Source organism: Staurois parvus, unplaced genomic scaffold (genome assembly GCF_062004578.1).
Source record: "Staurois parvus isolate SC_StPar_1 unplaced genomic scaffold, SC_StPar_1.0 ptg000243l, whole genome shotgun sequence".
Taxonomy (NCBI): domain Eukaryota; kingdom Metazoa; phylum Chordata; class Amphibia; order Anura; family Ranidae; genus Staurois; species Staurois parvus.
Window position 1 is genome coordinate 1,004,944 of NW_028318039.1, and position 23,858 is coordinate 1,028,801.

General features: G+C 44.3%; 1 protein-coding gene across 1 annotated transcript in view; it reads right to left on the bottom strand.

Moving 5' to 3' along the window:
- Positions 1–23,858, bottom strand: part of KLF12 (KLF transcription factor 12) — a 122,172-nt gene that overhangs the window by 44,935 nt on the left and 53,379 nt on the right. The window contains exon 3 of the mRNA XM_089680367.1: positions 13,628–13,763. Coding sequence (XP_089536493.1) covers positions 13,628–13,763 — 136 coding nt within the window. The remainder of the gene's footprint in view (positions 1–13,627; positions 13,764–23,858) is intronic.

Below are 23,858 nucleotides of genomic sequence, written 5' to 3' on the forward strand. Positions count from 1 at the left end.
ATGTAACATGTTTCACTCCTGCAGCCTTTCCCTGATTCCTCCCATTCTCTGTGACAGCGGGCCCAGGATCTTCTCCCCGCTCCCACTGTCACAATTTGAAATTAGCTCAGCCATGTGAATGAATGATTTACAAGTTTTGACTGCCTTTGCGGCTGACTGCTTGTATTTCTCAATGAACTACCGGGGTGCTGTTGAACACCCTTGGTACTTCATTGATTCTTCCTGTTGCTGTATAACTGCCTGCCCGTACAAGGTACAGAAAAACAGCTACACTGAAAGTCTGCAGGAGCCAGAGATCGCACCCACAATCTGCAGATTGCAGGTACAGTGCTTTACAGGCTTCTAAAAAAAAATCAAAATGCTAATTTTTTTAACTTACAAAATATGTGAATTTATTTATTTATTTCAGAAAGGTGAACCTAACCTTTAAATCCTCCCTCAGGCTTTTACTGCTGTCTGTGTCCTCGTTGGAAAGATATCCAATCACTGTTGGGGTGCACCTGTCACTGGAAAAGTAAGTGAAAGGATGTTTTCCACCCGAGACACAGGCAGACACAAACTTTTCATATGTTCTAGAATTTTTACACAGGGTCACAGTTCCGCGTTGAAGAGTGAAGTTTAGATATGCCAATTTTTACAAAGTTACATTTGTAGGCACTACAACTACAGTGATCTCCACTACATTCAGTGGTCCCATGCCAAGTGTCTGCACTGCTGCAAAGTGAGTATAGGAGGTCACTCTCTAAGAGCTGGTGCCATTCAGGAAACACTTTGCAATTTCTCAGTGTATGTAAAGCATTCTCTGATTGGATATCGTGGAGAGGTGGGGCAGGAAGGCAGTGTCACAATCTCCACCCGTCCAATCCCTTTGTATTCAACATGCAAAGTGTTCTCTGAATGGCCGAGCAAGTGATCCCTTGTGGTCTGTAAGCAGCAGGGAAGCCACTCAATACAGGACCTGGAAGCAATCACTGAAGCAGCACTACCTAAAATTTCCAGCCTAATCTATCAGTATTTCCATACCTAAACTTCAACTTTAATGTTCTTTGGAATATTAATTTGTATTATGTGCTGGTAAATGTACAGTGAGGAACAGAAGTATTTGAACACCCTGCGATTTTGCAAGTTCTCCCACTTAGAAATCATGGAGGGGTCTGAAATTCACATTGTAGGTGCATTCCCACTCTGAGAAACAGAATTTTAAAAAAATTTCAGGAAATCACATTGTATGATTTTTAAAGAAATTATTTGTCTTGCACTGCTGAACATAAGTATTTTAACACCTAAGAAACAGCAAGAATTCTGGCTCTCAAAGACCTGTTACTGTACCTTTAAAAAGTCCACCTCTACTCCACTCATTATTCTAACTAATTAGCACCTGTCTGAGCTCTTTAAAGACACCTGTCCACCCTACAGTCAGTCAGACGCCAAGTACTACCATGGGCAAGACCAAAGAGCTGTCAAAAGACACCAGAGACAAAATTGTGGACCTCCACAAGGCTGGAAAGGGCTACGGGGCAACTGCCAAGCAGCCTTGTGAAAATAGATCAACTGTTGGAGCAATTGTTAGAAAATGGAAGAGGCTAAAGATGACTGTCAGCCTCCCTCGGACTGGGGCTCCATGCAAGATCTCACCTCGTGGGGTATCACTGATGATAAGAAAGGTGAGGAATCAGCCCAGAACTACAAGGGAGGAGCTGGTCAATGACATGAGGAGAGCTGGGACCACAGTTTCAAAGGTCACTGTCGGTAGAACACTACGCCGTCATGGTTTCAAATCATGCATTGCACGGAAGGTTCCCCTGCTCAAGTCATCACATGTCCAGGCCCATCTGAAGTTTGCCAATAACCATCTGGATGATCCAGAGGAGGCAAGGGAGAAAGTCATGTGGTCAGATGAGACCAAAGTAGAACTTTTTGGTCTAAACTTCACTCGTCGTGTTTGGAGGAAAAAGAAGGATGAGTTGCATCCCAGGAACACCATCCCTACTGTGAAGCATGGGGGTGGTAACATCATGCTTTGGGGGTGCTTTTCTGCGAAGGGGACAGGACGACTGCACTGTATTAAGGAGAGGATGAATGGGGCCATTTATTGTGAGATTTTGAGCAACAACCTTCTTCCCTCAGTCAGAACATTGAAGATGGGTCGTGGCTGGGTCTTCCAACATGACAACGACCTGAAGCACACAGCCAGGATAATCAAGGAGTGGCTCTGTAAGAAGCATATCAAGGTTCTGGAGTGGCCTAGCCAGTCTCCAGACCTAAATCCAACATAACATCTTTGGAGGGAGCTGAAACTCTGTGTTGCTCAGCGACAGCCCCAAAACCATCTCATTTGTCTTGCACATCCTTACTGAGTAATCCATCCGATGTAGGCTTTTTCATTCCGTTGACCATAGCCGCATACAACAACATTGTATGTTTTTTATGTATATAAATTAAGCAAAAACAGAATGGGGGACATTTATTAAGCAAATTATTGATAGTTAGGCTGCTTCCTTTTTAGCAAAATACATGCAGCACATTTTCTGTGTATTTATGACCCTTTCACCTGGAATCCTGGGCAACAAACTGAGACAAATGTATATAGGTCTGCAACAGATTTAGCAAGAAGGATGAGGCAAGTGGTCCAGGGACAGTTTCATTCTGTGGCAGTGCTAGTTAAAGTGATTGTAAAGGAACTTCTTTTTTTTTTAAATAACAAGCATGTTATACTTACCTGCTCTGTACAAAGGTTTTGCAAAGAGTAGACCAGATTCTCTTCTTCTAGTGTCCCTGGCATTTCTGGCTCCTACTGTCTTTCGGGTACCCCCCCCCCCCCCCCCAGCAAGCCACCGGCTAGGGTGCACTCATGCAAGGCTCAATCTACTGACGCACACAGTGTGGCTCAGCCTCGCCCCCTACTCCCTCGTCGTTGGATTTGATTGATAGCAGCCAGAGCCTTCCACTGCTCTCACTGTGGTCAGTGAGGTGGGAAAGAGAAAGCAGCACCGCTGCTCTCAGGAGCAGTGCTTGATCGAGCTTGGGCTCAGGTAAGTATTTGGCGGAAGAGGGAGCGCAGGGGGGAGCTGCACCTAAAATCTTTTTTCATCTGTAATGCAAAAAGTGGATTAAGATGAAAAAAAGGCCTTTACAACCACTTTAGGAGGAGCATAGTCAGGAAATTAAAGTGGTTGTAAAGGAAAAATGTTTTTCACCTTAAAGCAGGGCTCCACCCAAAAGGGGAAGTTCCACTTTAAGCCTTTTTCCCCAGCTCCCCATTAGGGATTGGCACCTTTGGGGAGCAGGTACCCGAATTTGACAGGTACCCACTCCCACTTCTAGTGCGATCGCTTAAGCCGATCGGAAGCTGAAGTTGTCTTCCTCCCTCCCTCCCTGTAGTCTTCTGGGACACGTGACATGTCCCAGAAGACTACGGGACCATTCACAAAGCACAGCACTACTCACACATGCGCAGTGGGCACCCGGCTGTGAAGCCGCAAGCTGTCACAGCCGGGTGCCCACACTGAAGATGCTAGCGCTGGGGAGTTAAGACGGCCAGTGAAACCAGCGGTGATGAGGACACCGCTGGACCGAGGGACAGGTAAGTGACTGTATTTTAAAAGTCAGCAGTTACAGTTTTTGTAGCTGCTGACTTTTATTTTTAATTCATCTGCAACTCTGCTTTAATACATTCTCTGCATTAAGGTCGGTGCAGTGCAGCTCCCCCTGCAGCCCCCATGAATACTTACCTGAGCTTGATCGCAATCCAGCTCTGTACACATCTGCAGCAATTCCCCTCCCCTCTCCCAGCTCTTACAGGCTTGACTGAGAGCGGTGGAAGCCATCGGTTCCTGCTGCTGTCAGTAAAAACCAGTGAGCAGAAAGCGGGAGGTGGGGCTGAGCTGGGCTGTGTGTCTGAATTGACACAAACTGCACGGCTCAGAAGCAAGCTTGCATGAGTGCCTCCATAGGAAGCTGCTTCCTATGGTGGGCACTTAGTGGAGGGAGGAGCCATGGGGACCTGAAAAGAGGAGGATCAGGGCTTCTCTGTGCAATATCATTGCACAGAGCAGGCAAGTATGACATGTTTGTTATTTTAATAAAAAAAGGGGAAGCTTTACAATCATGTTAATGAAGATGAAATGAATCAATCTCATAATGTGGCCTCATTGCTGTTGTTCAGAACTGCCTTGTTGTGCAAAAGAATTGATAAATGTCCTCTGTAATTCGTTTCCCAAAGCCACCAACCCAATTGCAGCTATTGTATTTGTTTACAAAAAAAGACATCAAATCTGCAGGCCTACTCAGAATGGCAACGCGCCATTAGAAAAGTGCAGGATTTTACAGCAACCAATCACGTTTTCATTCATCACATCCCATTACACAGATGCTTGCTTGTTATGGCATACTGAATTACCAAACATTCATGCCATTTGCACAGCCTGAACAAGCCTGTAGATCTTATTATTTTACCTCCAGTTTTCAATATAGTTATGTACATATCGCTCTGCATCTCCTATTACAGCTCAGTAGTTTAATGAGAAATGTATATTAAAGAACACTGATCTAAATGATAACCTGTACAGAGTGCAATGAACGATCTGTTCAAATCTGTTGAACATAAATACATATCAATTTTTTGTCTGCCAAGCACTGCAACAGTTGATAACATGCAAATTAGAAGCCTTCTGACTCCTGGGAATGATGAGGTGTTTTTACTGCCCTTTCCTATTGTCAAGATGACTGATAACAAGCGAAACACAACAGAGAGCAGGGAAGACAAGGTTTTGTAATACTGTTCTGCATTCTGTTCTTCACAAGGCATATATTACCAAAAAGATATACAGCCATTACGGCTCATTGCTCTACAAAATTCTGAACTGCATAGAATGCACTGGAGGGCTGCTGAAAAGACTCAGAATGTTAGCTTGCAAATGAGGATTCAAGTTCAAGTGGTTCTAAAGGGAGAAGTCTTTTTTTACCTTATTGCAATCACTGCATCAAGGTGAAAAACCTTCTGTGTTCAGCTCCCCCTGTACCCCCCCCCCCCCTTATACTTATCTGAGCTTGATTTCAATCCAGCAGTCCAGCCCAGAGAGCAGCTGCGCTCTTGGCTCTCTCTCTCCTTACTGGAGTTCAAGGCAGCAGTGGGAGTCATTGGCTCCTGCTGCTGTCAATCACAGCCACTAAGGAAAGAGCAAGTGGGGCAGGGCAGAGCTGTTCTCTGTGTGTCAATGGACATGGAGTAAGGCTTGGAAGCAGACCCGCAAGAGTGACAATAGCAAATGGTTTGTTATGGGGGCACTCAGAAGGGGGGAGGAGTCAGGAGCACACACAAAGTGGTTTTATATCCTTTGTTACCATTGAGAAATACATTTGAAATAATTTTTTTTTCCAGGCAGACAGCTAAACACTTGATATACATAGATTAGACTACTTGTATTTCAGAGCAATCACTTCCTTATTGGAAACGCTCCCCCTCTCCCTGGTCTCAAAAAATAGATGTCACTTTCTGTAATTAAAATATGTACATTTCCAGCCTTGATTGTAAGTCTTGAATTCGCTAGAGAGGAAGGCTGGACAGAAACTTTACAGAGCTGAAGTTCACAGGTCTGCCCATGAGGTAGAAATGACAGAATATCAGGGAGAAAAGACATTATTCTTGTAAGTTTAACCATTTTGTATCTCCCTGGCAACAGAGTTTGTCTTGTCACCTCTCCTGCATTTCTTTTTTCCCTCCCTAATCTGTGTTTCCTCAACACAGTCTGAGTCATTCCTGCTGCTTTGTTCAGTAATATGTTAAAGCGGTCAGCATTGGCTTCAAGTGGCTCTGATTTTAGCCACAGTGCGAAGAATAGAAAGCAACTGAGCATGTGCAGAGTAGGGTGAGACTGAATTACTGGATTGTAAACAGTATAGGCACTTATTTTAAATTTTTTACATGGCTATACCTGCAAAAGAAGCCAGCATGAAGTGATCTATCAGGACTTAATTTGCTCACTGAAGTTCCACTTTAAAACAGCTGAATGCAAGTTGTTTATCAAGCAAATCTGTTGTGCCATCTCTTTAGATAACACACTGTGCTCTGGTTACCCTATCACAAATGTTTCTTTGTAGAATATAGATTTTTAATAAGTCAATAGTATAACAAAACTAAAACTTGTCCACTCTTCCTCAAATGAAAAGCACCAAGCAGCCCACATAAGACTGGTATACACATCCTCTCTATAAAATGCTATTAATGCTGAATCTGTGCATAGGCTATATAGAATAATTGTGATAGTTTATATATTTTTGAAGGGCTGTTTTAAAAATGTATGTCATTTTCATTATATAAATAAAACGTGGTGCAGTATACAGTTCATAAATGTCCTATAGATACTCTGTAGTAGTGTTAGGAATCAATCATCAAGGGGCCCCTGATGACTGCTTACTAGCCGAAACACACTGGGAGAAGCAAGCAGGCATGATGCTGAATTGGAACTCAAACTTCTGGAGCATATATGCATTTTTTAAATATTTTTATTACAATAAATTGTTTATGGGTTACATTATGGGAGGTCTGTTTTTGTCCCGACATTTACACTTTGATTGGTGCCACTGAACTGAACTTGGTCCCAAATGAGGAAAGATCACCTGCCTAAGAGCCCAACTCTGATGGCTTCCCTGATTATCACTTTACATAAGGGTAGCCCAACCTTGTATTTTGTAGATCTTATTAGTTGGAAAACTGCTCTGTGTACTGTTTGGTGAAGGTGCTGATCACGGTCAGTGGGGAAGATTAAATGTTTTCTAATTCTGTTATGGTGTACCTATGGAATTTTTATGAACTGTGTATTTTTTATTAAAAAAATGTATAATTGTAGCAGAGGAAATTAATCCTATCTGTGACTGCTGTAACCTGCTGACTTGCATCTCCTCTGAAATCTCACCCTTGCACTGGACACACACAAGGCAGTGAGGGATTTCAGTCCCCCCCCCTTCTCCTCTCAGACTGTAATAGAGAGAGAGACAATCAGAAGAGCCATTAAAGGAGCCAATAACAGTGATTTTCTCAAGCAGGAGGTGCAGCTGCAAAGCATTGTGGAATATGCAGTCTTGAACAGAAACGGCCTGATAGGCTTTTATAGGAATAGAACTACAAAGGCCATCATGCTTAGTGAGAGCAGAGTGAAGGACTCCATCTTGCTTTTCCTGAGGGGAGGCAGTCTGCATGTGGCAAGGAGGCAGTCTGCATGTGGCAAAGAAGTGCTTATGGTCAGTTCACTGCATGCTTAGTGATCTGCATCAGTCAGGGGAAACTCCAAACAGAGAGGTGGCCTACAGTACAGTGCCTACACCGACAGTGTGAAGCGCTCATCGTGAGGTGACCAGAGGAGCCTGTCATTTCCAGGACGATCGTTTGGGCCTTAGCCACAGGATCTGGTGAGAGGGATTTTTCCCACTGTCAGATGACAGGAACACTGCACACAGACAGAGACATTACACTTCGCCCATACTCACCAGGCACTGGGTTGTATAGATGGCCCTGCTAAACAGACACAGTATTTGCTTTGCTATACAAATACTGCCAAGGTATTACAATTATACTTTACCATAGGAGTTTAAGTGCACCAACGAAAGTGGCTAGCTGAAGATCCCAAGATTCATCCTGTTACCAAGAGACTAAAGTTACTGGTGCCATACAGGCACGTGCATGCGTATTCAGGCCTCTATATTGCATGGTGTGTGAGGGAATAGCTTTACCTTGGAAAGTAGCTATTAAGAATCAGTTGGGTACAGTGTTTGCCTATTAGGCTTGTGGTGTCAGAGGTTAGAAGGGAGACGTCTGACACAACAGAGAGTCATTCTTCTGCTCTCCTTCTGCTTGGACATCAAAGAGCCGAATTTATGTAGAGGAGTTAGACCCACTTTGAGGTTGCCATTTAAGTGTTTCCTCTGCTCTTGGGGTTATTCACGGTTGGAATCCCCTGAAAGCAGCCTGAGTGTAAAATGAGCTACCGTATTTTTCGCTCCATAAGACACACTTGACCATAAGACGCGCCCAGGTTTTAGAGGAGAAAAACAAGAAAAAAAATATTCTGAACCAATGGACTGCAGACATAGTACAGGAAGTGACCAGACACTGCGGACACAGTGCAGGAGATGACCAGAGGCTGCGGACACAGTACAGGAAGTGACCAGACACTGCGGACACAGTACAGGGGATGACCAGAGACTGCGGACACAGTGCAGGAGATGACCAGAGGCTGCGGACACAGTACAGGAAGTGACCAGACACTGCGGACACAGTACAGGGGATGACCAGAGACTGCGGACACAGTACAGGAGATGACCAGAGACTGCGGACACAGTACAGGAGATGACCAGAGACTGCGGACACAGTACAGGGGATGACCAGAGACTGCGGACACAGTACAGGAGATGACCAGAGGCTGCGGACACAGTACAGGAAGTGACCAGACATTGCGGACACAGTACAGGAGATGACCAGAGACTGCAGACAGTACAGGAGATGACCAGAGACTGTGGACACAGTACAGGAGATGACCAGAGACTGCGGACACAGTACAGGAGATGACCAGAGACTGCGGACACAGTACAGGAGATGACCAGAGACTGCGGACACAGTACAGGAGATGACCAGAGACTGCAGACATAGTACAGGAGATGATCAGAGACTGCGGACACAGTACAGGAGATGACCAGAGACTGCAGACAGTACAGGAGATGACCAGAGACTGTGGACACAGTACAGGAGATGACCAGAGACTGCGGACACAGTACAGGAGATGACCAGAGACTGCGGACACAGTACAGGAGATGACCAGAGACTGCGGACACAGTACAGGAGATGACCAGAGACTGCAGACATAGTACAGGAGATGATCAGAGACTGCGGACACAGTACAGGAGATGACCAGAGACTGCAGACAGTACAGGAGATGACCAGAGACTGCGGACACAGTACAGGAGATGACCAGAGACTGTGGACACAGTACAGGAGATGACCAGAGACTGCAGACAGTACAGATGACCAGAGACTGCAGACAGCACAGGGGATGACCAGAGACTGCAGACAGTACAGGGCATGACCAGACACTGCGGACCTTTAGGGATGGAGGGGGAGCAGGTACCTGTATTTGACAGGTACCCGCTCCCACTTCCGCGGAGTTCTCTTTCCTATACTGTGGACACCTGACTTTGACAGCCGGGTGCCCACTGCGCATGCACGAGAAGTGCTGCGCTTTGTGAATGGCCCGGCGTCTTTTGGGACCTGGCATGTGCTTCTCGTGCATGCGCAGTGGGCACCCGGCTGTCACAGATGCCGGGGCGGGAAGAAGCCGGCGCGGGAAAACTATAGCGCTGGACCGAGGAACAGGTGAGTTCCTGCCGCAGAGAACAGCTGAGGGGTCGGCCCGGTATTCTGACATGGTGGCGGCGGAAATACCGGACCAGCCGCTTTATATTCGCTCCATAAGACGCACTGACATTTTCCCCCCTTTTTTGGGCTTATGGAGCAAAAAATACGGTATATTGCTTTCGGTCTCAGTATTTGCTGTTCTCTTGATTCACCTAACGTATACCTGTTGTTACTGTTTATTACTTTCCATAGAGGTCTTACAGTAAAGCTGATCTCTGTGTTTTATTACAAAGTGTGTGCTTTTCATTGGTCCTTGCACTTACACTATTGCCAGGTGTGTCAGTTGGGGCTGAGACAGTTCTTGGGGTTGAGAGGCAGAGTGGCGGAGTGAACAAACTTAAGCAGCCCCTTCGTGGGTATCGCTACCTAATGCTAATGGAAAAAACGGTTTAAAAACAGTCCTGCATAAACATATAAAGTCTATCATGGTTATTTTATATAGCCCATGTTCAGATTTAGCATTAATAGCACTTTAAACAGACAATTCATAACTAAAGAAAAGCATTTCTAATTAAAGTAAAATAAATTATTTTAAGTTTGCAATGTTTTTCTAAACTAGCAATCAAATATAATGTTGCCCACACTTGTACGTGTCAATTATAAATTCTATCCATATTCTACAGAAATAATTCACTATAAAATGTGATTCATTTATCTCTGATACTGTTGTGCTCGGCTGCTAATTATTCAGCATTTATCATCTAGCCATGAGATTGAATTACAGAGTACCCTAATGTGATCTAAAGTTGGAATTTGTGTTGAATCCCATTTGTCTCAACATTAGTTGCAGTACAACTAGAATGCAAATAGTCAACTGAATCAAAAAACTACTTTAAAAAAACAAGCAAAACCAACATAGAAAAATAAAACAAAATGTCAAGTGAAAGTAAATCTGCAAACATCTCCAGCTACATTCACATTTCTGTATTTTAAAATGTGGTGTTAAATAATCCTACTTGTGCATGTTTAGTGCAGTTCCCAATGAAACAAATTATCCATGGGAATGAATGGTAAAAAAATTGCATTACATGATACATGGAAAGGTGTAAATGTAGCCTAAAGGACAAATCCACTCAGTTTATCAGTTTTGGATGGATACCCAACATGTCAACTTCGTTTCTCCAGACCATTACTAATTTTGAGGGTATAATTGTGCATTCCTGATGGCTCTTCTATGATGATGAATAAGCAAATTGATTGGGAATTCATGTGTGAGAATGATGCCTTGGTCATGACCTTGTGAAGAAAGGTTGGAATCACAGGCTACAACACCTCAAAAGGAGTGTCTCTAAAAGTTAAATAAGTTGGAGACTCATTACTCATGTCCACCTAAAATGACGTTATCAATACTGGGAGAGTTGGCTTCTTAATCAGCACAGATTAAGGGCTCATGTACACTGCAGCTGATAAACTTACGTTTAGGAGCTGTTCAGCGGCTTTTTCAGCAGCCCCTGAACTCACTGTAATGTTTTCCTATGTGTCCATGTACACATCTTCGTTTACAGTCGTTTAAAGGTATTTGAGTTTACAGTCGTTTTTTTGAACGCAGAAAACTTGCATTCAGCAGTCGATTTTATCAGGATTTCAAATGCAAAACGCTTGTAAATGCGGAAAATCGCGGTTATAAGCATTTGCGTCTGAAATTTTTATTTTTAACTCTTCCAGTTCCCGATGCTGTCCAGAGCCTTTTTTCATCATGAAAAATGCATACAAAGTGTTTGCAAGGTACTCAGATGGACAAAACACTGAAAACAGGATGTTCCTACCAAACTTGTCACAGATTGTAAGGACCAATTCACACCTCAGACCTCTCCCACCCTTGGAAACAAAAGATATGATAATGACCATTCACACCTCAAATTCCTCATGAAGACCCCATGCCAGGTGGCCTTAATGACTCACTTCACCAGACACCTTTCCCACCCTTGGAAACAGAAGAAATGTTAATGAGCAACTCACACCTAAGCTAATTTCAACACATACTGCTGTCTCTGCTTCTACTCTCTGTATTTCTCTGAAACAGTCTGAAATACAGTTGCAAGAAAAAGTATGTGAACCCCTTGGGATTACGTGGAGTTTTGCATGAATTGGGCATAAAATGTGCTCTGAACATCATCTAAGTCACAACAATAGAAGAACACAGTCTGCTGAACATAATACTACACAAACATTAGATGTTGCCATGGTTTAATTGCACATAACATGTAAACATTCACAGTGCAGGGAGGAAAAAGTATGTGAACCTTTGGACTTAATAACTGGTTGACCCTCCTTTGGCAGCGATAACCTCAACTAAACGTTTCCTGTAGTTGCAGATCAGACCTGCACAACAATCTGGAGTAATTTTGGACCACTCCTCTTCACAAAACTGTTTCAGTGTAGCATTATTCTTGGGATGTCTGGTGTGAATCGCTCTCTTAAGGTCATGCCACAGCATTTCAATCGGGTTGAGGTCAGGACTCTGACTGAGCCACTCCAGAAGGCGTATTCTGTGCTGTTGCAGCCATTGTTTTGTTGAATTACTTGTATGCTTTGGGCCATTGTCCTGTTGCATCACCCATCCTCTGCGGAGCTTCAGTTGGCGGACAGATGGTCGTACGTTTTCCTGCAAAATGTCTTGATAAACTCTGGAATTCATTTTCCCATCAATAACAATCCGTCCAGGCCCTGAGGCAGCAAAGCAGGCCCAAACCATGATGGTCCCTCCGCCATGTTTTACAGTGGGGATGAGGTTTTGATGTTCGTGTGCTGTGCCTTTTTTTCTCCACACATAGTGTTGTGTGTTCTTCCCAAACAACTCAATCTTGGTTTCATCTGTCCACAGTATATTTTGCCAGTAGTGCTGTGGAACATCCAGGTGCTCTTTTGCAAACTTCAAACGTGCTGCAATATTCTTTTTGGACAGCAATGGCTTCCTCCGTGGTGTCCTCCCATGTACTCCATTCTTGTTTAATGTTTTCCTTATTGTAGATGTGTCAACAAAAATGTTAGCATGTGCCAGAGATTTATGTAGGTCTTTAGCTGACACTCTGGGATTCTTCTTTACCTCATGCAGCATTCTGCGCTGTGCTTTTGCAGTAATTTTTACAGGACGACCACGCCTAGAGAGAGTAGCAACAGTGCTAAACTTTCTCCATTTGTAGACAGTCTGTCTTACCGTGGACACATGAACATCAAGGCTTTTGGAGATACGTTTGTAACCCTTTCCAGCTTCATGCAAGTCAACAATTCTTGATCGTAGGTCTTCTGAGAGCTCTTTTCTGCGAGGCATGGTTCACATCAGACAGTGCTTCTTGAAACCAGTAAACCCAAAACAGGTGTGTGTTTTTTAAGGGCAGGACAGCTGTCAGCAACACATCCAATATCATCACACTGATTGGAGTCAAGGTTGGCTCACTCCTGGCTCTGGGTGAAGTCATTAAGCTAGGGCCTCACATACTTTTTCCTCCCTGCACTGTGAATGTTTACATGTTATGTGCAATTAAACCATGGCAACATCTAATGTTTGTGTAGTATTATGTTCAGCAGACTGTGTTCTTTTATTGTTGTGACTTAGATGACGTTCAGAGCACATTTTATGCCCAATTCATGCAAAACTCCACGTAATCCCAAGGGGTTCACATACTTTTTCTTGCAACTGTAGTTAACAATTTACCACTTTTCAGTGCATTCTGGGCATTTGGGAGGTTCTCCTGTGCTTATCTTTGAAAAAACGCTAAACGCACATAAACGCTCATAAACACGTTATGCAAACGCAGCTAAACCGACGTTTTTTAACCTGCGTTTTCCAGTTTCCATCATTCAGAAGTGTCCTGTGTACATGGGCCTAAAGGTTTCAGGTTTCACTGGGCAAAGCATGGTGTGGTCACTCTGCATTCTTACATGTCATTAGCAGGTGACTGTACTGTATATGAAATGTGTAATTCTGGACCCAGACTCCTCAGACTGTAAGACTCTCATGCTTCTACATAGAAGGGTCACAATAGGAAGGAAGAAAAAGAAAGAACACCCCCCCCCCAAAAAAAAAAATTGTGCCATCACTTTTCTACTCTTCTGTATGAAAGCTTATATAGGAATTTAGTCATTTGGTTTACATCCAATCTAATATTTGCCAGCAAAACAGATCCATTTTAAAAGCAATATACGTGCTATGTTTCTAATTGTTAATAGTGTAAAAAGAGCTTTGTCTTTGCTGTCACAGTTTGAGAATATGATACTCACTCTTGTACTGCGCGTGCTATGGAAAGAGCTGTAGACCCAGTTTCATTGACACTATCTAAAGTCACATTTGGCAGGTCATCATCATCACTATCACTTTTTATCTGTCTAGGAGACAGTCCCCGGGGATCCATATGTGCTGGGGAGAGAAAAAAAATTCCATTATAGATGAACTGTACAGTAAAAAATAACTACAATTGTCACTTTACATTATCTAGTATGTATCACCATGTGCCACAGTTGCATTGCAGCAGAGTCATTGTCTTATAAATATAGCCACTGCTAGTAGAAACGCCTTCAAATTTCTTTTTCATGTAGAAAACATTACTCAAAGATCAAAATATTGCTTAAAATATATTTGGTCCTGATCATTTCCTGCATGAATATATTAAAAATACCAAAATATTTATAAGTGTGCAAGCTTGCATTTGAAAGATTTAGATGTATGTTTATTAAAGCAGTACAATTAAAAAAAATTTGGACCCCTGGGCGGTTTAAGTCATAATGTGCTAGTATGCCGTTTGAATGGCCAGACCACAATGACATCACTCCCATGCATGCACACAGCAGTCACAGTTACGGAACAGCGCTCTCAATATACAGCATACTCCAGTGAGCCATTCATTGAGAGTGAAATGCGCATGAGCCAGTGACGTCACCGGTTGCTGCAAAAGCGGAGTTTACTACTGCTTTCAACAATGATATTTTTCACTCCTTAGAAATTGTGGTCCTTCAAAGCTGGTTTAACGCTTCACTTCTCTTCTCTGATTGAGCAGAGAAGTCAGTGAAATACATGGTGAATGGCCAGGATGTGTAATGTAAGTGAGATTTAAGCCCATGATCTTGCGAGATCAGGGGCTCAAATACTCAAAATAACAGTTAAAAAAAAAAAAAATAAAATGATCCGTTTAGTCCTATATAGGCCGCCTTCTTACCCAGATCGGTCATTTCAGAGCTGGTAGTATAACAAGAGAGGCAAACCAATTGGGATACTGAATGCTGTTGAGAGGCCTTATTATGTTATTGTTGTACAAGCTCACTACAATTTCTATATGTAGTCATCTCTACTATGTAAACATGGTCACGTTACTTTAACATTGTATTTCTCTTGCTGTGATCTCAATAAATGCTTCATGGAAAATAAATAAATAAAACGAAAAGTGAATCAAAATCCGTTGAGGGACCATTCATGAATAATTGTGTTTTTATTTATATGAAGCCATTTCTGTGATACTTGTTTCTGACTGTATTTATATAGCCATAAATACACTAGACTACAAGTATCACTGAAATATCCTGATATACAGTATATAAAAACACAAATATTTATTAATGGTCCATCTCAAATTTATGTGTATCCAGGTGTATGAATGGTAGTGTTAGCAGGGAGAGAAGAGGGAAATGGCTGCGATGTGAGGGAGAACCAGGCGGATTGTCCCCTGCTTCCTCTGTCACTGTTCGACAGCCCCTGTAATATATGACCCGCTCTAACTTTTACAGTGGAATCAGGGAATATACTCCCCTTGGTTTCTCCTCACATAACAGCTGGTGGAGAATCATGAAATGAGAAACCGGCCACTGAAGTACAATGGGAAATGGAGAATGTCAACTCCACTCCTCATCGCAGCTTCATAAACCACTGCGCAGTGGAAATAAGCTACGATAGTCAGTTGATCTCAGTTTAAAAAAAATACATCTTATTATTGCAATATTCTGAGCTTTGCCTATGTCTTAGCCTAACTCTCTTGAGCTTATATGAATCAGAGGTAACAGATGACTTTAGATATGACATTTACTGCTCTGTCGACTGCCTGATGTCATGTTAATAACAAGTTAAAGGGCAGCACCTGTCTGACCTCAGGTAAACACTAAATCCTTACTCAAGCGTCAGTCTTACATCCCGGTCACATCAAGCCAGACTTTGATATCGTGCGACTGACAGTGAAGTCGCATGATATTAAAGTCGGGGGACATGCTGATTTCAGGTGCAATTGCAAGACATCTGACACAGATGTCTATGCAAACCGCACCAAAAGTAGTGCATGTACTACTTTATGACCGCTGTAATTGTGGACAATAGGGTGCGACTTGACATGCGATTTGCAAGTCGCATGGCACGCAAATGGAATGCCAAGTCGCACCCAGTGCGACCAGGGTCTTCAATAGAGGGGTAAATATAAACCATTCATAGCTTAGCAGGCACAACTAAAATTATTTTGATTTTTGGATTAGTACGATTATGTCTGATTTTCTTTCAAAAGAAAATTAAGTAAAAAATATAATATTCACTTAAATTGTATCTGAATTCAAGAACAAAGAAGAAAGACTACTCCACAATTTCAATAAAATCCCAGGATCACAAAGACCTGGGCTGTGTCCCAGAGCTGAGAGGTAAAGTGATCATTCCAGTCTCTGGATCCAGACTTCACAGTGCAGGCAGAGGCATAGGAGGCAGAACAGAACACAGGTAGGTATACTGTGCACTGCCTCCCCCTGACCACCAATGACTGGTAAGGGAAGGAGAGGAATCTTTCATGGACAACTAATGTTTGGCAAATAGGGCAGTTTATTTCTCTGGCTACTTATGCCTGGGAAGGGGGAAATTCCGCTGACCACAAGCTCCAAGGGGAAGAGGGATTCCTCCATCTCCTTACATCAATGCAATGAGTAGGGGTTATTCCTCCCACTAAAACCAATCTCTGGAGAGGGATTCTTCCTCTCACTGGCACTGATTATCAAAATATCCTACAATTTTAATTATCAAAAGGCCAATTCTAAGATAATTCAGAAATAGACATTTTTAAATTGTTGCAAGTTTGTACATTAACCTTCTTATTCTGTTAAAGTTACGGGTAAAATTTTTCTGAACTCATCAGTTGCAAAATTATAGATGTATGGTCCTAGTTAACTACATCACAATTTGATCCTCATAAAAATAAAAGTTTGAAATGGCTACAATGAAATGGTACAAAGGCCACATATGACCTAAAAAAGGGAGGGAAGGACAGTCTATCCAGGGCTCAGTCCAATAAGCTGGTTAGCTTAGAGATACAGACTCTGAAAAGAGTTGGGTATCATATGCTGGCTAGATTGTGAGCTAAAGATCCATGAATCACACAACTCTATTTTGTTTTAAGCTTTATATTGGCTCCAGGTGGATCAAATCTTGGCTGGTTCAGCAGGGACTGGACAAGAATCAATTCATCTATGAGCAGACTGGTTGTACTGAAGTCAAACCATCGATCAACTTTAGTACAACCAGCCTGTAGGATTTTTTCATTTAATCACTGCTGGTGGCTATAGCCACCTACAGTGATTATTGTGTTCTACTGGCAGGGAAGGCTCCCCACCAGCAGAACATAATAGCTCTGTGGGAAAGATTCCCTTATCAACACTGACTGTGTAGATGGGGGAATCAAGCAATTTTCTTTCCTTCCACTCATTATGACTAAAACCAAATTTGGCCCATGTATTTTCGACAAGATCCTTGCAGAAACTAAATGAAAGACTGGCTTGTTTTATCTTAGTAGACTGATGAAATATAAACTGTGAAGACTTTTCCAACAATATTTTTAAGAACTTGTCTGTAAGACTGTCAAGCACTCACACTTGAAGAGTTCAGATCATGCAACCATTGCATCATTCATATGTGTACTGTTTTTGCCACTATAGTGACCACCTAACCAAAAAGCACCCAGGTCTGATCAATGACATTCTTATATCAAAGAGAAATGATGATGTACAATGTGTAACAACCTGGAGCAACCAATTTTCACTTTACTGAGGTCATATTATTAAGAGATGATTTCTAATTGATTGCCAAGAGTTCTTCCACTTTGCACAATAATATTGCTCTGCCACACAGTCCTATTTAATAAACTTTAAAGTGCTTCTAAAGGGTCAAGGGTTTTTACCTTCATGCATTCTATGCAGAAGGTAAAAAGCCTTCTGTTTGTAGAAGCCCCCCCAGCCCCCCAACACCATATCTGAGCTCCAAACTGCTCTAGCGATGTCCACAAGAGCTTCGGTTCTCAAGGGATTCTCACTCTGAATCAGCAGCATAGGCTCCTGCTGCTGTCAATCACAGTCAGTGAGCCAATCAGGAGATGGAGGGGGTGGGGCCAAGACAAAGGTCTGCTTGTGACTGGACATGCCATAGCAAGTTTCTTGCTGTGGGGGCACCTGGCAGGAGGGAGGGGCCAGGAGCACTGGCGTGGGACCCTAGAAGAGGAGGATTCGAGCTGCTCTGTGCAAAACCACTGCACACAGCAGGAAAGTATGACATGTTTGTTATTTAAAGAAAAACAAACAAAAAAAGACTTTTGTATCACTTTAAATGGTTACATCCTGAACCCACCGTACACTTTTTTTTCTAATTGTGCATTAAATAAGAGAGAGGAAATACACAGTAGTTTTTCCTTGTAGATGTGTTTAACTTTCTGCTTGGCTTAAATGCAAATCTTGGCTTGTTAGACATAATCCAAGCGGGCATTTTACATTAAATATTCAGTGACCTACTACAATCTAATGGAGTGTGTTTATGTATGATTTTACAGAGTTGCAGGTTTTACAGAATAATTTTATATAATTCCACTTAGTGGATAGTGTATAAGTTTAAATATGTAAAATCATCAAGTCCTGCTGTGTAATTATTTGAATTTTAATGAGAGCGAAGTTGAAAATGTTATTAAAAAATTGCCAAAAAAACTTAAATGTGAGATCAAAGGTTTGAATTAGTCAATAAGCTTGATATCATTTCTTGTTATAGAGGACGATTTTCAGAGTTCCCATCTCCCTAACAGCTGGGGGATCATCAAATAGATAGGAAAATCAAAGAAAGTGAATAAGCAGTTAGATAAAGAATGGCTGCTAAAAGTCTGACACTCTGGCATTTTGGGACTGCAGTCATGGGTTTGGCTCAATTGAGGTTTTTATTCTCTTCTTTGTGTAGCTTCTCTTGACTAAGGTATTGCTATGTATTACGGATGTGCAGACTTTACTACACCCCCCCACCCATCCAAATTTTTGGGGGTTGAAAAGGCCATAGCCGCCGTTTATTAAATAAAAACATGCAAACTTACAAAACACAACCTTTTATCAAAACATTTTCATTATGAAAATTATTACATTCATCCTAACAAAGACTGACCTATTTTCTGGTCTAGGGTCTTGGAAGGCACCTTTATTTATAGCAACCAGCTGTATCTGCTACAATTCCACCTAAAGGCCCTCAGCTGCAGCTACACTGGCTTGAGGACAATTTAACTATTAATCCATCCTCGATACAGCCCCACAATCATTAGTACCTTAATGCCTTAACTTAAATAGGGGAGGTACACCCATACATGCAATGGGCCCAACCCAATTATTTTCCAAATATACCAACCATCTACCACCTTCGAAGACCCTGCAACCCCTGCCAGCCGCTATGACAACACCAAGAAAACAAGCACTCAGAACAGATTCCACAGAGCACCATGGTCAACACGGAAAAACAGAAAGCACGATACCGAAAAGAAGCTAAGAGAAAGACGGCAAAAAGAAGAAAAAAACAACGTACACAGAAACTTAGGGAGAGAGGGCTGGAAAGCTCGTCCATAACTGTCCAGTCACCACTCCAAATGACCTTGAGGCAAAGGTCACCACCCTTTCTAACTCTAGTTTGATTCCACCTTGTCCACCCTGCCCCACCTCTGCTCTCTACAATCAGGAAAGCTCCTGCAACTTTAAAGAAAATGCCATAATAACCCTCCAATTGACACAGCCTACTGCAAACCTAGTCATGTCAGCCTTTCGCTTAAGGTTTGCCTCCAGCTCCAGGCCCTCCTCTTTACAGGTGTCTAGTCGTCTCCCACAAACCAAAAACACAATGGTACATTGACTTCAAACCAAACTCTCCTTAGCACTTGCATGACTGCAATCCTTAGACTGTATGTATATACCGTATATACTGTTACATGGTATGTATCACTACATAAAGGCTGCTGCTTAATAAATGGAAAATTGAAACTCTGGCTAAACACTTGTCACCTGTTTAAACTTCTGCATACAATCTTAAAGTGGAACTTTAGTCAGAAAATGAAGTCCTGCTAGATCACTTTAGCCTGGCCCCTTTTTAAGGTATAGCTATAAAAACACATAAAAAACAAGTGCCTATACTGTTTAAATTCCAGTAGTACTGTGAGGGACCGCCGAGCGGCACCACTAGCACTCCACTGGTCAGGCGTGCCCAGAGTGCGGAGTCTAAGCCCCAGGGTACTTGTTCACCAGGGCCCCTGATGGTGGGGATGGACTTGTAGTACCCCGAGACCAGGTCGCCACTACTGAGCACACCTGTCAGTGGTAGGGGTGTTCGCCAGGGGCTCCAACCAGGGAGAGCCAGATGTGAGGAGGTCGGGTGACCCCGATGGGATGGATGGATGGATGTCTGAGCAAGTGCGAAGTCAGACAGGCCGAGTTGGTAACGTAGAGGACGGTAAGGTACAAGGGAGCAGGCATAGAATCGTCGGGTCACACGCCAGGTCAGCAACAGTAGGTCAGATCTAATGAGGGGCATCCAGGGAGAGAGGTCAGGCAAAGCAAGGGTCTGGGCAGGAGAAATCAGCAGGTCAAGAACAATCCGGGTCAGTAAACTTACAAGGCACAGGTTCAGAATCACAGGAAGCAGGTAAGACCAGAAGGCAACGAAATGACAGCTCAGGGACATTTAAATATCCTACCCTGCGCTGCCATTGGTGCCCAGCGGGCGGCCGCGGCTTCTACTGCGCATGCGCGAACTCGAACGCCGCGGCCGGCCCGGACCTAGTGCCCGTGTACAGGGCGGAGCAGTGCGCCTGCGCCGGGACCATCGCGGCAGGGATCGAGGGGATCCCTGACATTGTCCCCCCCTACGGGCAACCTCCGGATGCCCACCCGATCTCTCCACCACGGGTGATCACAAAGAAACCTCCGGACAAGTCTAGGTGCATGGACATTATGGGCTGGTTCCCACGAATTGTCCTCAGGGCCGTAGCCCTTCCACTTGATGAGAAATTGGGTCTGGCCCCCCCTTCGTCGGCACTTCAGGATTGCCTCCACCTCGAATTCTTCTTCCTCTTCAACTGTTACGGCCTCCGGGGGCCTGGATTCCCATTCCGGGAAGGCATCAGGGACTACCGGCTTCAACAGGGACACGTGGAAGACAGGGTGGATCTTGAGTGTCTCAGGGAGAACAAGTTCATAGGCCACTTCATTGACCATCTGTTTGATGCAAAAAGGGCCTATAAATTTAGGTCCCAACTTTTTTGACGGGCAGAGCATCTTCAAGTTCGATGTAGCCAGCCAAACCTTCTCTCCGGGCCACAACACCAGATCCCCTCTTCGCTTCCTATTAAAAGCCCTCTTGTAGTCTTCTTGGGCTTGACGGATGGCTTCCTGTAGTTTTTTATTGTTTGAAGTGAAAAAGGTTAGTGCATCCTGTGTCGCTGGAATTGGGCATTCCGGGACTAAATCCGGGAGGAAGACAGGATGAAACCCATAGTTGGAGAAGAACGGGGACTGCCCTGTTGCTGAATGGCAAGTGTTGTTGTACGCGAATTCCGCCAAAGGGAGAAGTGGAACCCAGTCGTCCTGAGAGAATGATGTGTAGCACCGCAGGTATTGCTCTAGGGTCTGATTGGTCCTTTCGGTCTGACCATTGGTCTGAGGGTGAAATGCCGAGGAAAGGGATAGCTTGATATCCAGGGCTTTGCACAATGCCCTCCAAAATCTCGAGGTAAACTGCACCCCTCGGTCCGAGACGATGTCTTCGGGAACCCCATGCAGTCTAACGACCTCTCGAATAAAAACTTGCGCCGTCTCGGCTGCTGATGGAGTCTTCCGTAAAGGAATGAAATGGGCCATCTTGGATAAGCGGTCCACGACCACGAGAATTGCTGTGTGGTCCAGTGAAGGTGGAAGCTCAACTATAAAGTCCATAGAGATTTTCTGCCAGGGCCGTTCAGGGATGGGTAATGGACGTAGCAGGCCCCACGCCTTATTTCTTGAAGGCTTGTTCCGCTGGCAGATGCCACAGGAGCCCACGTAACATTTACAATCCTTGGCCATGTCCGCCCACCAGAAGGAACGTCGGAGAAGTTCCAGGATCTTGACCGGGCCAAAATGTCCTGCCATCGGGTGGTCATGGCAATGTCCCAAGACTAAGGTTCGGGCATCCTCCGGCACCACAATCCGGTCCTCCCTCCATAGGAGTCCCCCCTTGTTCTGGAGGGGCGCCCCATCGGAGGTAGACATCGCTGTGGACGCTCTCAGGATCTCGGAGCGAAGGTTCATCTGGAGGGCCAAGAAGTTTCCCGCAGGCAGAATAGTGTCAGGTACTGGGATCTCCTTGGCGTCCTCGTACATACGTGACAACGCGTCTGGCTTCGTGTTTTTTGATCCCAGCCTGTATGTGATGTGGAACTGGAACCTCGAGAAAAACAATGCCCATCTTGCTTGTCGTGGGTGCAGACGTTTGGCCGTCCTCAGATATTCCAGGTTCTTGTGGTCCGTGAATATCAGGATGGGATGTGAGGCACCTTCCAGCAGGTACCTCCATTCTTCTAATGCGGTCTTGATAGCCAGTAGTTCTCGATCCCCAATGTCGTAATTCTTCTCCGCAGGGGTAAGTTTCCGTGAGAAGAATGCTACTGGGTGAAGTAATTCCTTGGCGCCCTTTCGCTGGGAAAGGATGGAGCCAACCGCGTTTACTGACGCATCTACTTCTAAGATGTAGGGCAGGGAGGCGTCGGGATGACCCAGAATGGGTGCCGAGGTAAATAACTTCTTTAGTGCTTCAAAAGCTTCCTGTGCCTCTGGCGTCCATCTGAATCACGTCCCAAGCTTGGTTAACTGAGTGATGGGGGAGACCAGACCCGAGAAGTTCTTGATGAACTTCCGGTAGACGTTTGCGAACCCGATAAAACGTTGGGCGCTTTTCCTGTCCGTGGGTTCAGGCCAATCTAGGATCGCAGAGACCTTCTGAGGGCCCATTGCGACCCCCGTGGTGGAGATAATCAGACCCAGAAATGTAACGCTAGCCTGTTCAAAGCAACATTTCTCTGCTTTAGCGTACAACCCGTGCTGCCGCAACCGCCCCAACACCTTTGTTACATGTACCCTGTGCTCCCCCAGGGAGGATGAGAAAATCAAAATGTCGTCTAAGTAGACGATGACAAAGATGTCCAGGAAGTCCCTAAAGATGTCGTTTACAAAGTGCTGGAAGGTGGCCGGCGCATTGCACAACCCGAAAGGCATGACCAGGTATTCGAAATGGCCGAAACGGGTGCGGAAGGCCGTTTTTCACTCATCCCCCTCCCTTATGCGAACCAAGTTGTAGGCTCCCCTTAAGTCCAGCTTGGTAAATACTACTGCAGCTTTTAAGCTCTGGAATAATTCTGGTACCAGTGGTAATGGGTAACGATTTTTAATTGTGACCCTATTCAGCTCCCGATAGTCAATACATGGCCTTAAAGTCTTGTCTTTCTTTTCTACAAAGAAGATCCCTGCACCTGCTGGGGAAGTGGAGGGACGGATGAATCCCTTCCGGAGACTGTCCTCAATATAATTCTTCAGGGCCCCTAATTCTAGCTCAGAAAGGGGAAAAATTCGCCCGAAGGGAATTTCAGAACGGGGTAACAGATCAATAGGACAGTCATATGGGCGGTGGGGGGGTAGAGTATCTGCTCCCCGTTCACTGAACACATCAAGAAACTTATGATAGGCTGCAGGAATCACTTGTTTTAGGCTGGCATCCCCTTCAGAGCACAGGAGGACCTGGGGGACCTCCGGGCCCGAAGTTCGGCACAGTTCCCGACAGTATGGGGAAGGGAACGAGACAACCCCAGTTTCCCAGTCAATTTGGGGGTTATGGGCTCGCAACCATGGGAGCCCCAGAATGACTGGGAAAAGGGGTGATGCAATAGCATCCAGGCGGAGGAGTTCCCGGTGCTGACCGGCAATGGAAGTCACAATGGAAGGGGTCTCCTGGTTAACCACCCCTGACTTTATCCGGGACCCATCAGCCAAAAAGATGTGAAACCCCTTCTCCTTTGGACGGAGGGGGATACCCTGCTGGTGAGCAAAATTGATATCCACAAAACAGCTGCATGCCCCCGAATCAACTATGGCCGTCACCTCCACGGTCCTTTCTGAAAGCTGAAAGGAGAGGGGGACAACTAAGTATTGGGACGGATTCATATTGCCAATAGATAAAGAA